Source organism: Ursus arctos, unplaced genomic scaffold (assembly GCF_023065955.2).
Source record: "Ursus arctos isolate Adak ecotype North America unplaced genomic scaffold, UrsArc2.0 scaffold_24, whole genome shotgun sequence".
Taxonomy (NCBI): domain Eukaryota; kingdom Metazoa; phylum Chordata; class Mammalia; order Carnivora; family Ursidae; genus Ursus; species Ursus arctos.
In genome coordinates, this window is record NW_026622919.1 from 42619591 (window position 1) to 42635477 (window position 15887).

Sequence of the window (15887 nt, forward strand, 5' to 3'; positions counted from 1 at the left end):
GTCCCCCTGTTGCCAGCCCTACCATGCCTCTCACGCCTGTGGTCTGTCCCAATGACAGACTGGCTTTGGTGTCCCAAGGGGACCCAGCCCAGGGTATGTGGACACACTTGGGGGAGGGCAGGAAAAAGCCAGCCTAGTACCGCCACCGTGGCCACTGGCCTGGGAGCCACAGGAAACGTACCCCCGTCAGACAGGACACCTGGCTCAGGGCCTGGTCTCCACAGCCCAGCACTGTCTCTGGCAGGCACCCCCAGAAACAGCCAGCCATCTCCACCTTCCCTTCGGGGCCCCGTTCACCTCGGGGCACGACAGCTCCAGGATAACGGATTTAGTGCCCTTGCTGTTGAGAAGCACTTCATTTGTATTAGCCCTAGAAACAACTCTGGCTTCAAGAAAAGTCCATGCCACCTCCCCGGCCAGGCCCAGGACACCAGGCCCCGGACTCAGAAAGGCAAGGGAAGGGCCGCGCGGGAGCGACAGAAAGCAGGAAGCCAGGCCCACAGGGACAGGAGGTCAGGGATCAGTGGGCTCCTCCGGGCCTCAGGCCTGCGCTGGCGAAATGACAGAGTGAGGTTCTGAGGGAAGGGGCTCGGTGCCAAGAGGCTTTTGGGGGGGAGGGGAAGCGGAGGCCTGGGAGCCCCTGTGTCAGGTGCTGAAGTAACACACCGAGGGCTGCTCTGTGCCTCCCCGCCCACCGGGACCGTAGCTGCCCCCAGACGGTGTGGTGCCGCCCAGGCCCCACGGAAGGCGGTGTGGGAAGGGGCAGTGGCAGAAATCACCCAAAGTCTTTCGGGCGAGCTGCGTGGCTACAGGCGTGCAGTATAGTAGGAAGGCTGTGGCCCACCATCAGAAGGGCCCAGGTGTGAACGTGCACCGTGTCATTACCCAGGGCAGCGAGAATGGGCACCCCAAACTCACCAGTGCCCCTGAAATCCCAGGCCACAAACAGCCTTCGAGCCAGAGGGAAGGAGATGCACTGGCGACAAACGGGCTGGGAGGAAGGGCTTAGGCCTAAGGACCCCTAAGGACGTTGCTGCAGGAACGAGGTGCACCCACCATCCAGAAGATGCCCGGGTGAGCACAGAGCAGCCTCCCCGCCCTCCTGTCCTCAGACCCTCTCAGCGCCCCTGCAAGGCCGCTGTTCCTGTCCCAGATGCGAGGCTGGTGAAGCAGTAACCCAGCTGCCTGCCAGGTTCTCTTGAGAACATGCGTCTCCATCTCCTTACGTGGGCTCAGGATTTCGTTGCAGATGACCTGGCGCTTCTCTTGTGGCCGTCAGTCCCCAAGGTCAGCCGTGTCTCTTTGGCCGAGGGCTGAGTGTGCAGCCATGACCTGACCGAGTCTAAAGGCAAAAGCAAATAGAACATACCTGAGCTGCTCCCAGCGGCGGTGTGTGGCCACTTAGAACTCCCTCTAGGATGTCCTATGTCTCCTTTCTGTCTCCTGCCTGTGCCCCACCCTGGGGTAGCCCCCGCGATGTGTGTCTTACCTGTGGGGTGAAAGAGGGGCCCCTGGGGGTCTCCCCCAGCCTGGCCCTTGGCAGCCCCATCTGTCTTCCTCCCTTGGGCAATCTGGCAATCTCGGTACCCGCTGCCCAGGGCCAGTGGGTGGCACCTATCTGCTGGGACCGGAGAGTAAGCGGTCAGGTGTTCCCATCCACTGACATCCTGGGGGCTGGCTCTTCCGCCCCCAGCACTAATCTAATCAGGAAATAGCAGAGTCCACATTTCCCAGGGGTTATAAATAGCCACAGCAGCTCAGGCAGCATCATTTCTCTGGAAAATGTGCCATGTCCCTCTCCACTCCTCACCCTCCCTTCTCTGTATTTAAGTGACGTCCTGAAAATAGACTTGGTTTCTGGAGGCTGCTGGCCTGCTGGGAGACAGAACTTCGTGGTCCAGCACCGAGGGGCTAGGCGGGCCTCCCTTGAGCACACCAGGGCCGCACCTGCCAAGGGGATCTGGGAGATGGCCATGGCAGGGACTCACAGTAAAACACAGAAGTGCCACCTAACTCAGCCCTGGCCTCAGGTGGGAGGGTGCCAGCAGGCTGTGGAGGGACAGCGTCTCCGTGGGCCGGAAGGCAGAGGAGAACCGAAGGCCTGAGGCCTGGAATTCTCCAAGGAAGTCTTCCTGGAAGAAGCAGGGCGAGACCCGGGCCTTAGCACCAGGAGTTGCTTTTCCTGTGTCTCACGTGCTCCCAGGAAAATGGGAGCTTGCTGCTCAGCGCAAGAATGGATGCAATGGGGAGGGAAGGCACGGCGGCGTTGTACCGGAGGCGGCCCCAATGTCGCCTTTCTAAACCAGTAACAGAAAGAGCAGATGCCTTGCTGCCGAGAGGCGCAGACACCAGGCAGGGTGCTTTCCACCTTCTCCTGCAGGGTTAGCCGAGCAGGTGAGTCAGGGAGACTTTGTCTTGTACCCCAGCTCTCACTTCCTAGATCTGGGGCCTTGGGCAGGTTCCTCAGCCTCGTTAAGCCTCAGTGTTCTCGTCTGTAAAATGGGAGCATAAAAAGGCTAAACCTCGCAGCCTTGTTACGATGATTAATTGAGATTCCGTGTGTGAAGGGTTTGTCTTCATGCCGGATTCCTAGGAGATGCTCAGAATACATTAGTTCTGTGATTACTTTCTAGAACCATCCTCTGAGGTGGTATGGATGCCCCAGGGAGGAAGTTGAGGCTCAGGGAAGTTTAAGTGACTTGCCTGAATTCACACAGTTGAGTCGAAGAGCAGACGTTTGGACCTAGATAGGCCTGACTCTCAATCCCTGCCCTTCCCCCACTTGGCTGTGCCCAGGCGCCACTCTAGGACCCAGGGAGGGACCCCTGGCTTAGTCCACAGCAGCTGCCACGAGGCGCCATGTCACGGGAGGGGCATCAGGTGCAGGGGCACCTAAGGGCAGCCTGTGCTACAGACCTGGCGAGGGTTTGGAACAGAAAAAGTTTCAGGAGAGGGACGTTTCAGGGACTTCCTTTGGGACCCAGTGGGATGCTTGGTCCCAAGGCTTCTGGAGTAGCGAGCCGGGCTGCTGAGTCCCACGTGCCTCCCTGGTGTGTCGGAGGCGGCGCTGGGGCAGCGTGGGGAGCTCGGGGCTTGCTGGGTCCTGTCCACGCTGCTCTCCCTCCGTCCCCTTCTCAGTTCCACGCCTCGTCCGGGCAGGGAACCGACGGCTAGAGGCTGGGCCTAGACCAAGGCCGGCCCACACACAGAGCCCAGAGCCCCTGCCGCCTGCACCCAGTGCCGTGTGGGTAATGGAAGGTGCGGAAGGACTTACATCGAGCTGTAGGAAGCCCTAGGCCCAGCCACCCCGGGCTGACCCGTCCGTTTTCCTCCGTGCTGTGGGCCTGCTGGAACGGTGGTGTTCACGCTGCTGTGCACACGCTCTCGGGGGGGCGCAGAGGCTTTTTAGGGGGCATGGGCAGGGAGAGTTTTCAGAGAATCAATCTGCAGACTCTCCTCTCCCGTAGATGCCACTGCCAAAAGCGATGTGCCTGAGAAGGGCTTTCCGCTTCAGCCCTGCCTCTGCCGGGGCGCGACCCGGGGAGCCAGCGCCTCCTGGCTGGCCGATAGCGGGGTCTCTGGAAATGTGGGATGTAGGTGTGGAGAAAGGGGAAGACACTGATGGCCGAGGTCCAGATCCATTCACAAGTCAGGTGCTTTCTAGTTCTGTGCTCTCCACAAAACTGATGGAAATTGTCAGCTGAGAGATCATTTAAAATAACTTTTGCTAGGGACGCCTGGATGGCTCAGTCGGGTAAGCGTCTGCCTTCCGCTCAGGTCATGATCCCAGGGTCCTGGGATCAAGCCCCACGTCGGGCTCCCTGCTCAGCGGGAGCCTGCTTCTCCGTCTCCCTCTGCTGCTCCCCCTGCTTGTGCTCGATCGCTCTCTGTCAGATAAATAAATAAAATCTTTTTAAAAAATAATAAAAATAAAATACGTTTTGCTAATAGGTATATATGCAATTTAAGGCAAACGAGGAGGAAAAAGTTTAAAGACTCATATAACGTTGCTGTAATAAACTATTTTCAGCCCCATCTAGTTACTTATATGAACAAGATGTTTCATCCTACACGTGCTTAGAAACAAAATCAGGGGCTCCCGGCTGGCCCAGTCGGTGGAGCCTGCGACTCGGGGTCGTGAGTTCAAGCCCCACGCCGGGTGTGGAGGTTACTAAAAATAATAAATCAACTTAAAAAAAAAAACACCACCACGCAAGCATATTGAGACTGCACTCAGTTCCACCCTAGCAAAAAAATACATGAACTAAAACAGAAAAAGTGTTCTATCCACTTTGTGAAGAGACACAAGTCCACCAAAGTGGTATCTTGCTACCAAATATTTATTAGTACTTATTTGTAACGTGTTGATTAGTGTTTCTTTTGTGTGCTGCCAATCACTGTAATAACTACTCTAGACCATGTCTCGAATGTTTGGGGTTTTGTGGTCTTAGGACGTATTTCATTGCCACTTGTACAGATTTTTTTTTAAGGCTTTTTTTTTTTTAAGGCTTTTTTTTTTTTTTTTTAATCTGGGAAGATAGGCAGATTTTTTTTTTAAGATTTTTATTTTTAAGATTTTATTTATTTATTTGTCAAAAATAGAGAGAGAGAGCGCACACACACAAGCAGGGGGAGAAGCAGACTCCCCGCTAAGCAAGGAGCCCAGCGCTCAGCCTGGGATCATGACCTGAGCCGAAGGCAGACGCTTAACCAGCGGAGCCACCCAGGTGCCCTGTACGGATACTTTTGTTGAAGCAAAATTTAATAGGGTGATTAATAAAAGACTTTAAGACAGGAAAGTACAAACTGGGACAAATTTCTTTGGGAGGAAAAAGAAACAATGCAGGGTGTCTGCAAGGGAACGGGGAGCTTGTATTTTCCTCAATGACGGTGGGTAGCAGATCGCTGTAGTAATTCGATCCCACTGAATCCACTGGAGAAAATGATGTCACAGTTTTATTTTAAGATGTAAATATTTACATTATCCTGTAAGTCAGGCTCTTTGCAACTATTTAAATTTGCTTTGGAATACTCAGATGTCGAGCTGCAAATGTGCTGGGAGTGCACAACTTTTCAGAGTCATTGTGCGGGTGCGCAAGGAGGACCGGTCCGAAGGCCACGGAGTCAGAGGAGCGGAGGCCTGGCCGGTCCCCTGGGAGGGATGCCTCTGAGCCTCTGCTGCTCTCCCCACTTCCTGGGGCTCCCGCCCCGTCCAGGGGCCTCCCCCACAGCGTGTTTTCCTCCTTGGAGGCCAGCTGCTCCTCCCCAGTTATCTCAGGGAGCCTTCGCAACAGTGCAGCCGGCAGCATCTGCAATGGGCTGTGGGGCGCGGAAGACACAAAGGAGGCTGAGCCAAGGTGAAAACGTCCCAAGGTCACACGCCTGGCGGCGCCAGTGCTGAGATTTGGACCCAGGCAGCCTGACTCCCGAGATGAGCCCCTGACCTCTCCTGGCCCCCATTCTGCACCTCAGTCCGCACTGCCCCCCCCCCCCCATTGACGCCAGTCCTGGTGGTTGAGCAGGTCGCCTCCTGTTTGTGAGCCTCCATGTGTGCACCTGTGAAGGGGTGAGAATACCCGTCGCAGAGGGGACGGGCCGGCGTGCCTACCCGTGCGTCCGGCTCCTTCACCAGCCAGGACAGGAGGGGCCGGGGGCTGGAGCCCCGAAGAGCAGCCTCGGCCCGGTTCTGCCTGACCGTTGAGCCCGCCGGGAGCAGCTGCCGGCCAGCGGAGAGCTCTCGCTCACCCCCACGCCATCTCCGTCCCTCGCGCTCACATTCTCTTCCTTCCCTTCTCTGCAGTTGGACCCACAGACTGTAGAAACCAAGAACTGGCACACAGATGTGATTGAGATGAACGGGGTGAGCCGGGAGAGGCGGGAAATGTCTGCACAGTGGGCGGGCCCCTGGCTGCTGTCCTTGGGGTGCTGTCTTGCCCCCTGTCCCCTCAACGCAGTCCCTCTCCCCTCCCCTGTGCCCGCACCCTTCCCACTCCCACCCTGTAGGTGTTTCAGGGAGCCCTGGGGGGTAGCAGCAGCCCTCCTCGGCCGTCCTGGGCAGGGGACCCGCGTTTGGGAGGCTCAGGCACTCGTACCCTGGGGGACTTGGGCCTGTCTCACCCTCAACCAGATCAAAGTGGAATTCTCCATGAAGTTCACCAGCCGGGATACGAGCCTGAAGAGGACCCCGTCCAAAAAGCAGACTGGTGTCTTTGGCGTGAAGATCAGCGTGGTGACTAAGTAGGTGTCCCCTCTGGCGCCCGAGAGGCGGCATTAGCGCCCGGGGTCCCTGCCAGCCCCTAGGCGGTCACCCTCCAGGTCCGTAGTCAGGGACGGCCAAAAGGGGCCCACAGAGGCAGGTCTCGGTCTTACACGTGCTTTAGAAGTAAACAAGCCGCCATTTAAACACCAGGGGCTTGGCCACAGCAGGCGGGAATCCAGGAGGGGCTGCCCCTCAGGGAAGGGCACGCACCCTTCGGCTCCCCACCACCCCCTCCACTGCCCTTGTCTCCAGGACCTCAGCCACCTCCTCAGGGGAAAACATGTAGGTCCCACATAAGCATTCGAAGCTGAGATCTGTGTTCTAAGGAACGTTCTTGTCTCAGAGTCTTTGGGCTTGTCTCCCAGACCTTCCTCCTGCCTGTGTCCCTTGCTGTCCTGCAGGAGGCGGGCCTTGGGCTGGTTGGGTGGGGTGGGGGTGGCATGGCCTCTTAGCCCTCTCAGCGGCCCCAGCCCTGCCACCAGAGGCTAGAGCCCTCCGAGGCGTGCAGGGGAGGGGATGCCCTCCGCCACTCCCTCACAGCCCCTCCCCACCAGGCGGGAGCGCTCCAAGGTGCCCTATATCGTGCGGCAGTGCGTGGAGGAGGTGGAGAAGAGGGGCATCGAGGAGGTCGGCATCTACCGGATATCAGGGGTGGCCACGGACATCCAGGCGCTGAAGGCCGTCTTCGATGCCAGTGAGTGTGGGAGGCCCCGCCTGGGCACCGGTGGGGAGAGGGCGCCCCCCCACGGGCTTCTCCGGGAGCCCAGGTGCACCGGAGGCCTTCTCCACAGACAGGCCCCAAGTAGCCGAGGGCAGCGGAGCCTTGTTCTGTGACCCGCAGTCCAGTGCGGCATGCGGCGGGCCAGTTCTGAGTGTCCGATGCAAGGACTCTGCCCGTGTTTGCTCGTGTAATCCCCCTCCTCTCCAGTCTCTTATCCACGGCTCCCAATGAGGACCTGAGGCTCAGAGGGGCCAAGTCACTTCCCCGGATTGCCCAGCTTGTAGGTTTTGAGCCTTCTTTCAACGCAGATCTTTCTTACTCCGGTGTTCCTGGCTTTCTTGCTAGTGCCCTGGTGCATAGGGGGTGTAAGGAAACTGAAGGGCTTTGAACCTGGGCGGGCTGGCTGGCTCGGGCTCCCCTCTGCGGTCTCCAGAGCCCTGAGCGCCCTTTGGGACGGGCATTGCTGTCTAGCTCTGTAAACTCCTCGGTGGTGGGGCCTGACCTTTCCGGTTCTTCTCTCCCCCATCTTGCTGGTTGAGGCTGCTCGGATTCCATGGGAACCGAGGCGGGGCCCGTGTTCGGGAAGCCTGGGCTGAGGGGCTGGGGATGTGTTGGCATTCGGCTCCTCTGTGCAACCTGGAAGCCGAGGCTTTGTGGGAACATGATTTTACGTATAAAAAATGTGCAGGGCCTTCCAGAGAGACGCTTAGCAGCGGGGAGATTCCAAAGAGGGTGTCTGACATATGAGTGTGACTCCAGAACTCTGGATGGAGAACGGTGCTCCCCTCCCCCCACAGGGCTGAGTCACAGACCACCTGTGGGCGCTACCTACATCCTGCCTTTCCTGGGGAGACTGGGGCGGAGCGGGAGTGGGTGGGGGCTTCCCCCGGCTCTGTTGTGCGGGATGGAACAGGGCGCACTGCCTGGCTGAGGACTGCGTGGAAGAGGGGGCTCAGGCGGGCGCAGTCCCCATCGTGCACCTCCTCTGCAGATAACAAGGACATCCTGCTGATGCTGAGTGACATGGACATCAACGCCATCGCCGGCACCCTGAAGCTCTACTTCCGGGAGCTGCCCGAGCCCCTCCTCACAGACCGCCTTTACCCAGCCTTCATGGAGGGCATCGGTGAGGCTTTGGGGGACCTGAGGGCTGGGCCGAGCCGGCCTCCCTGACGGCAAAGAGCAAGAGACCCATGGCTTCCCTTGTTTGTGGATCTGCCCGGTGCCCTGGCGCGACGTGGCTGAGTGGCCCGGCGGGTGGGCTGTGACCCGCTGGGGCCTGAGCCCGAGGCTGGACCCCTACTCACCTGCCTCTCTCCCCTCTTGTCCCTGTGGGCTGCCCTCTGTGCTTCCTCCTCGAATACTAACGTCCTTGCTTGGAAAGCTGGGCGTCCAGGGAAACGTGCCCCGAGGTGGGCGGTCAGGGCCAGCATCCCAGAGCCCAAGACAAGGCTGGCCGGAGCGTCCCGGAGATGGCCGGAGCCCAGGCTTCCAGGGGAGTGCGCTCTCTCTCTCCCTGACGCCCCAGGTGGGGACGAAGCGGAGGGCCTCGGCCAGCGGGGCTCCAGCTACCACCCACCTGGGCCGAATCCAGGCCTGGGCACCTACCTCCTCCCACTGCCTCCTCCCCGTGCAGATCAGGGCTTCAGCCGCCACAGGAAGCGAGGAACCCCACGGAAGGTGTTCACTGCCTGCTCCAACATCAGAGGCCGTTGAAAGAGAGGACACATTCAAAGCGGTGTCCTCATGGCCTTAAACTTAGCCTCCTAGACCAGGGACGGGGCATGGCAGGAGCCGAGAAGGCCCGTGCGGGAGGGGCGGAAGGGGTAGGAGGGTGCCCACTCCCTGCCAGCTGCCTCCGGACTAAGCTAGAGGTCACGGGTGGGGGCTTCTACAGGAGCCAGCTGTTCCTAGTCCACCCTTGGGAAGATACCAGGCCCTTCCTTCCCTACAGGGTCTGCTCCCCTCACCCCTGGGAGCCTGGGCTCTCCCTCATTGTCCCCTAGCCCCCTGACCGTGGGGGCGCCGGTGCGGGCCCCACCGCCGGGAGCCGAGCCCCACCCTAGCCCCGCTGTCCCCACAGCCCTGTCGGACCCTGCTGCCAAGGAAAACTGCATGATGCACCTGCTTCGTACCCTGCCCGACCCCAACCTCATCACCTTCCTCTTCCTGCTGGAACACTTGAAAAGGTAAGAGCAGGGGCGCAGCCGGGGGAGAGGCAGGGAGCCCAGGGCCCTGCTGGGGAGGACACATCTGCCCGGGGACCCGGCCCCTCGGCTCTTCTTCACGGGTGCCGGCCTCTGCTGGGTCATCCGTCACAGGGCGAGGGTTCACTTTGCAAACTCTGGCCTTCACAGTCTTCGGTTTGAGAAATACCTGGGTCCTAATGGCAACCTCACACATCGGCCACACGCCGCTTAGAAAGGCAGGGCCAGAGCCCAGGACTGTCGATAGACTGCAGTCCGTGGTCATTCAGGCCACGTCAGAGCTTGAAGTGGAAGGGAACGGAGAGCCTAGGGTGGGCTGCAGCGTAGCGCGCGTGTTGTCCTGTGCGGTACCCGCACTCGTGTCTGGCTCACAGCGTGAATTGTGTTCGTTGGGGGCACAGTGAGGAGTCTGCAACCCGCTGGTCTTGACCTACACCTCATCTAACAGGGAAACCGAGCCCCAGGCCAGCAGGGCTTTGCTTGGGGTTGGCCACAGCTCTGTCCTTGGAAGGCACACGTCCCGAATCCTAAGCTAAGTCCCCTCCCCCCTTCCCCCCCTTCTGTCGTGGGGTCCGAGAGCTGCTCAAGCTGATGCCTGCAGCAGAGCTCAGAACTGACACCAGCCCTCGCCGTGTCCTCGCCACTTGCTTTTGAGCCCAGCACACCCGGGTCTAAGTGGGGAGCAAAAGTTTCCTGGTGTCCCTTCAATCCACTTGCCACCCAGGACCAGGGAGCCCCCTGAGTTGGGGTCACGCGGCGGGCCCGCTCCTCCCTGAGCTCAGCTGTAGCCCTCGGGCCTGGGCTCCGGCCGCGGCTCAGCCAGGCCAGCTCCGGAGGGCCAGCGGAGACCTGGAAATGCCTGGGGCTGCTGTCTCGTTTTTCCCATCATGAGACATTTTCCCTCTGGTTTGGCCAGAACTGAAGCCCCAACCAATTCCCATAGTTTGGCGAGCACTGTGGGGAGGACACACAGAGGAGGAGTGGGAAGGGAAAATTCATTAGGTTTTCCACCCTGGGAACTGGGCACAGTCTGTTCCCACATCTGGGCCCCTGGCTGGCTGGCGTGTGTGCGTGTGTACGTGTGTGTGTGTGTGTGTGTAGGGGGGCTGGGCCAGCTACGCAGCTGCCTCCTGGCATGGCAATGTTTGTCTGCCTGTTTCCAAAGCAGTCAGCGTGTGCGTCCGTGGCTCTCGCCTGGTGGCTGGGAGTGACGGTGTGGTTGGGAGTTGGGGGGTGCTGCTCGGGCTAGTGGGCTCAGCCCCAGAAGCATCTCCTAGGACTGAGGAAGGCCCAGGGCCTCTGTGATGTGTTGGGTGGTCTGGATCTGCCTGGACACCAGCCACAAATGGCAGCCCCTTCTGTCACTCGGGAGATATCTACTGAGCATGTGGCCTAGTATGCAAGAGAAGCAGAGAAAGATCCAAAGGGAGGCAACGCTGGGGTCCTGTGAGGAAGACCGTTCTGGAAAGCACGGGAGAACAGTCCCTGGGCTCCACCTGGGATGAGGGTCACCTTCCCGCAGCACAGCAGGCAGAACCTCTGGCCTAGTTAGCCGCTGCTGCTGGAGCTCCGGCCCCTCCTCTGGCCCCTGCCACTGCCCCACCACAGTAGGACTCTCCGCCAAGGCCACGCACGGCAGCTTGGCTGACCCTGGGGAGAGCATGGGCTCTGGAGGCAGACCGCGTGGGGGCAGATCCCAGCTCCGCCACTGGCTAGCCGTGTCGCCTTGGGCAAGTCACGTCACGCCTCTGTACTTCGGTGACTTCGTCTGTATGGGGGGTGATGATAATAACCTCCCCACAGGGCTGTGATGAGCGGGAGCTCCTACGGGGAAAGTTCTTGAGTCAGGAATGTCATCATCCCCAAGGGGAAGGAGCTGGAGTAGGTCCTTCTGGCTTTGGCAGTTTACCATCAAGGGGTGGCCCCGGGAGCTCGGAATCCAGTGCAGGAACGTCCTGGGACACCGCTGGAGACTTGGTCCATTGGCTTAGTCCCTCCCTACCAAGAGGTCTCTACCCTAAGGAGAGGGAGGCTAGTAGCCACCGTCTGGGAATCCTTGCCGGAGTTCTTACAGCTCAGGCCGAGCGCCTGGAGCTCCGAGTGGCTACTGAGAAATGACTTCTTTTTCTCCCCTCCCCCACCCGTTTCAGGGTTGCTGAGAAGGAACCCATCAACAAAATGTCCCTTCACAACCTGGCTACTGTGTTTGGCCCCACGTTACTGAGACCCTCGGAAGTGGAGAGCAAAGCACACCTCACGTCGGCCGCAGACATCTGGTCCCATGATGTCATGGCGCAGGTACGTCGGCCCGTCACAGGCCTGTGGCTGGTCGCTGGCGCAGCGGGCTTCTCCGTGGGGCGGAGAGAGAACAGGTCCGAGTCCCACGCCCCATCCCTGCTGAGCAGCTGGCTAGATGGTCTGTAGGATGTCACCAGGGAGCCAGGGCTCCGGACAGTCCTGCCGCTCCCAGGCCAAAACAAAACAAAGTGTGAGCCTGGACCCGAGGCCCAGAAAGCGTGTGTCCCAGGCGCTGCCTGCGGTCCTCGGAGGGCCACAGTCTCGGACAGCAGGCTCAGGGGCCCTGGAGACCTCGGGGGCCTCGTCCTCCTGTGTGGAAGCTCTAGGATTGCTTCCAGGGGGAGGAAGCTTCTCCGGAATCCCTGCAAGATCCAGGTCAGAGTGCGGTCTGGAGGCAGGGCTGCCCATGAAAGCCAAGCTCCGGAGCAGGTCGGAAGCTTCCACAGAGGTTGGCCAAGTGGCCCCAGGCTCCCCAGCCCTTTGCCCCGCGGCGCTCTCTGCTGCTGCCAATGGGCACACCCGCCCAGGCTGCGGGGGGGGGGGGGGGGGGGGGGACACGTGGCCCCAGACGGCCTGAGGGCAGGGAGGGGGTGGCCCAGAGGAGACCCCAGCCCAGGGACCACTTCTCGGCAGATGGGAGGAGGGCCAGGAGGCCGAGGAGCCCAGCCTGAGTCTTCCCTGTCCCCCGCAGGTCCAGGTCCTTCTCTACTACCTGCAGCACCCCCCCATTTCCTTCGCAGAACTGAAGCGGAACACACTGTACTTCTCCACCGACGTGTAGCCCAAGGTGGGAGCCGCTGCGGGGGGCGGCCCGGGCCAGCGTCTCCAGCCGGGGGGGGGCCCGACACAGACTTGAAAGACTCCAATAGAAAACTCCCAAACCCAGCACTCCAGACTCCAAGGGACGCAGGTTTCCAAGAACTGGAATACGTGCATCTTTCGCGCCGCCTTGTACAAAGCCAGCCGCCCCAGCCCCACCGCCGCGCGCCGGGCCCTGCCCTCCGTCCCTCTAGCTGTGTCTCCTACCCGTGCAGTTCGGGAATTGTGTCATGTCTATTTGTCATGCAGAAATGGTAGTGACCGACCCAGTATGGGCATACAGACAGCCTGCTTTGTTCTTTCGTTTCCTCCAACACTTTCTACCCGCCCCCCCAGTCCGGTCCAAGGGCTTTTATTTTGCGCTCTGTAACTGCGGCCAGCTTATCCTCTCTTGGCCCTGCTCCCAGATTGCAGCCTCCGGGCAGCGTCCCCTCGGTTTGCCTCCACCCTCCCCTTCCTCCCAGCCTGCCCACATGCATGTGCAGCCTTGGTTTTCGCTCCATTACTCTGAAAGTTGAGGCGGCCCTGGGCAGCGGTGGCCCGTCCGAGGCCGCGCCTGCTGCCCCCCCGCCCCGCCCCCGCCTGTGGAAGCACACCTGCTTGGCCTTGCTGCCTGTGCAAATGTCGTACAGGGACACAGCCTCACACTAATCCTCAGCTTAGCACAGAGCTAGAGAGCTGATCTCTGGAATTTCCACCTGACAATCTCCATTTCTGGGGTTTATCTGTTCTATCTCCCGCCTCCTAGTAAGGCATCTTTGTTTCTTCTGCTTTTCAGTTCCTTTTCCCCTGGTGTTCTATTTCCTTTGAGTGTCTAGACTCACAAGTGACCTGATATCAAGAGAGCCAGAGGGTCAGGAATCGGGGGAGGCAGGAGAGTCGGGCCACCGAGCAAACAAGACAGGCGGAAGATTCAGAGGAGTGCCACGGAGCCCTGGGGGCCCTAAGCTGGGGGAAAGCGGCTCTCAGCAGCAAGGACTTAGCGTGGCTTTTCTAGGGGAGCCAGGTCTCTAGGATGGCAACGAGTAGGGCTGAAGCAGGTGTCCAGAAACAGGCAGGCTCCGTCCGGGAGGCAGCCCGTCCTGGCCCCTCACGTCCCCTGCGGTGCCTTTGCCTTAGATCGTATGATCGTCCACAGCCACGCACTGCCACAGGGCAGCCCCCACGGCCACGCGTGCTCCGGGGCCTGGCAACGCCTGGCGCGGCCCAGCAGGCCAGCCACCGTGGTGCTGCCTCCCCAGCCCCAGATGCGGCCTTTTGGGGGAACTCTAGGACACTCCAGACGTTGGGGAGGAATGGGCACCTGCCTCTCTTGGGACTGGGCTTTGCTGGGGACATTCACTGTCGACACTCTGCTCCAGCGTAGAGGACCAGCAGGTTCTATTCCCAACTCTGAGACCTATTTCTCCGCACCAGCAAGGAATGAGAAGTCTCCTCAGAGCGCAGCTTCCTCCCGTCTCAGGGGCCGGCCTGGGAGAGCGAGCACGCTGGGGGCGCAGGGCCTGAGCACGCGGCTTTCTGGCCCTCCTAGCTGGCAGAGAGCAGATTCTAGGCCCTCAGAATTGGAGAGAACAGCTCCTTCAGCTTGTGCTCAGGGCTAAGTTTTAAGGACAGGTTTGCTGGCCCTAAAGCCACAGCATGGGCTCAGGGAGAGGCGGGCCCTTCCTCGTGGTGGTCACACCTGTGGCCCTGTCTCGAGCAGAGCGGTACACATTCTGTGCACATCAGAGGACAGAAATGCCTAAGAGGAGGGAAGTGATTCGGACCACATAGCTGCCTGTTAGCGCTTAGCAAGGAGCCCTGCTCGCTGGGACAGGAGGTAGAGGAAGACCACCACTTGAGTCTAGAGATCCCAGCCCGTGATCACCCCTGGCGTCTCTGCTCAGCACGCGGGAGTTGGTGTGTGGCACGGAAGGCTCTCGCTTCCAAAGCCATTGATGGTAGTGACCTGGAGGCCCAGCTCGAGCTAGTTACAGCCCAAAATGGGTGCTCCCACCTCCCCCAAACGAGAGGTTTGCTTCTTGGCATCAGGTAGCCACCGCACCCCCCAAGCTTGCTTAGGGAGGAAGGCTGGAGGGGCTGAGAAATGCAAAAGGCTCAGAATATTTATAAGTTCCACCCCCAGGGTGGGGGGGGGGCAGGTACCAGGCATGGACTAAGGAAGCTGCACCAAGGAAATAGCCCGTGGCTTCTCCTGAGAGTCAGGGACCGTGCAGCCCAGAACCCCCGGCCACGGTGCCCAGCAGGGCAGGCTGTGCCAACAGGAGCCCAGCAGACAGGCCTCGGGAATGCCGGGATGCCTGTCCCTGTGCACAATGGCTACGGGCTGCCAGTTTTTGCTGATACAGGTAGGATGGGAAACTTCATTAATATCTGACTTTCATAAGTTGGTAAGGATATATTTTTTTTTGTCTATGTTCTGTTTCAACTTATGTAGATTATTATAAATTGATGTAAACCACGTGAAAAGAAAATGTTAATAAAAAAATGCAAAGCCCCAACATTTGCACACGACTCAGCCCTGTGGTGTGGACATTTGTATACTCAGTAGTCCAGGGAAGACCACCAATCTAAATATTTTAACTCTCCAGCTGCTTCCAGATGTGAGTTTCCAGGAATCTGTGCACCCAGTTAACTTCCCCTGAGCTTCCCTTCAGCCTGTGGGGGCCGGGGCAGTTTGGGGCGGGGGGAGGTAAGCCCGAGCCCCCTCCTTGTGCTTCACAGAGGCCTCCAGGTCAGTTATCAGCCAGATTCCTTTCACGAAGGACAAACGCCCCACCAAAGACCTGCCCGTCAGTATCCCTCCAAGAGAGGGCAGAAAGTTGTCTATCCAAGTGGAGGCGGTTTATTTTATGTAAACGTTTCTCTACATTTTCCTTGGAAGTGGGTGTCTTTGGGGCAGCCTTTTGGCCTAGTCTGATGGTTGGAGAAGCTGGATCCCCTGGGGGGCCCAGCCTCCCTTTAGGAGAGCCAGTGGGGTTAATACAGGTTCCCACCAGCCGAAGCCATTGGACGCTATGTTTATTCTGGAGATCAGGAACAGATGTCTCTGAAAATTGGTGTTTGGTTTATGAGCTCATACTGACTCCTTAGCCATCTTAAACAGGAAACTATTCATCTCCTTTCCTGATTGAATAGTCAGTGTGGACAATGCTTGGCTTATTGAAATGATGGCTACTGATAGCCCCAGGGCTCAACTGCTCCAAGACAGTCATAAGGGCAGCATTTCGGGTACTCGTTCGGCACATTCGACCCTCCTCGCCAGGCTGCCTGCTGGAAGATGCCAGGCATCCCGGTACTTCCACAGCTGCCAGGTAGGAGCGTCTGCTCTTGCTTGCAAAGTGCTTACAGGGGACTGATTTAGCAACAGTATTGGAAACACTCCTTTGTTCCCAGACCTCTGAGGATACTCCAGCGGGCCAAGGAGCAGTGAAGCCTCATACCTGTGAGACTGGCCTGGATGTTACTTAGGCTTCATCACAGAAGGACGTAAGCCCTGTGCGTTAGCTCGCGTTCGCTGCAGAGGAAGCGGCAGCGGTGGCCAAAGGAAGGTGCTACCGGCTGAGTTGGATATTATCACTCA

The 15887-nt window shown here is 59.2% G+C and overlaps 1 protein-coding gene across 7 annotated transcripts in view; it reads left to right on the plus strand.

Annotated features, from left to right (window-relative positions):
• ABR (ABR activator of RhoGEF and GTPase) overlaps window positions 1–14818 on the plus strand; it is a 174690-nt gene extending 159872 nt beyond the window's left edge. For all 7 annotated transcript variants that reach the window (XM_026517793.4, XM_057317831.1, XM_026517794.4 and 4 more), the window contains 7 exons: window positions 5801–5860; window positions 6128–6237; window positions 6814–6953; window positions 7972–8106; window positions 9064–9169; window positions 11338–11485; window positions 12177–14818. In XM_026517793.4, coding sequence (XP_026373578.2) covers window positions 5801–5860; window positions 6128–6237; window positions 6814–6953; window positions 7972–8106; window positions 9064–9169; window positions 11338–11485; window positions 12177–12266 — 789 coding nt within the window. In that variant the 3' untranslated portion in view covers window positions 12267–14818. The remainder of the gene's footprint in view (window positions 1–5800; window positions 5861–6127; window positions 6238–6813; window positions 6954–7971; window positions 8107–9063; window positions 9170–11337; window positions 11486–12176) is intronic.
• Window positions 14819–15887: the final 1069 nt, after the last annotated feature.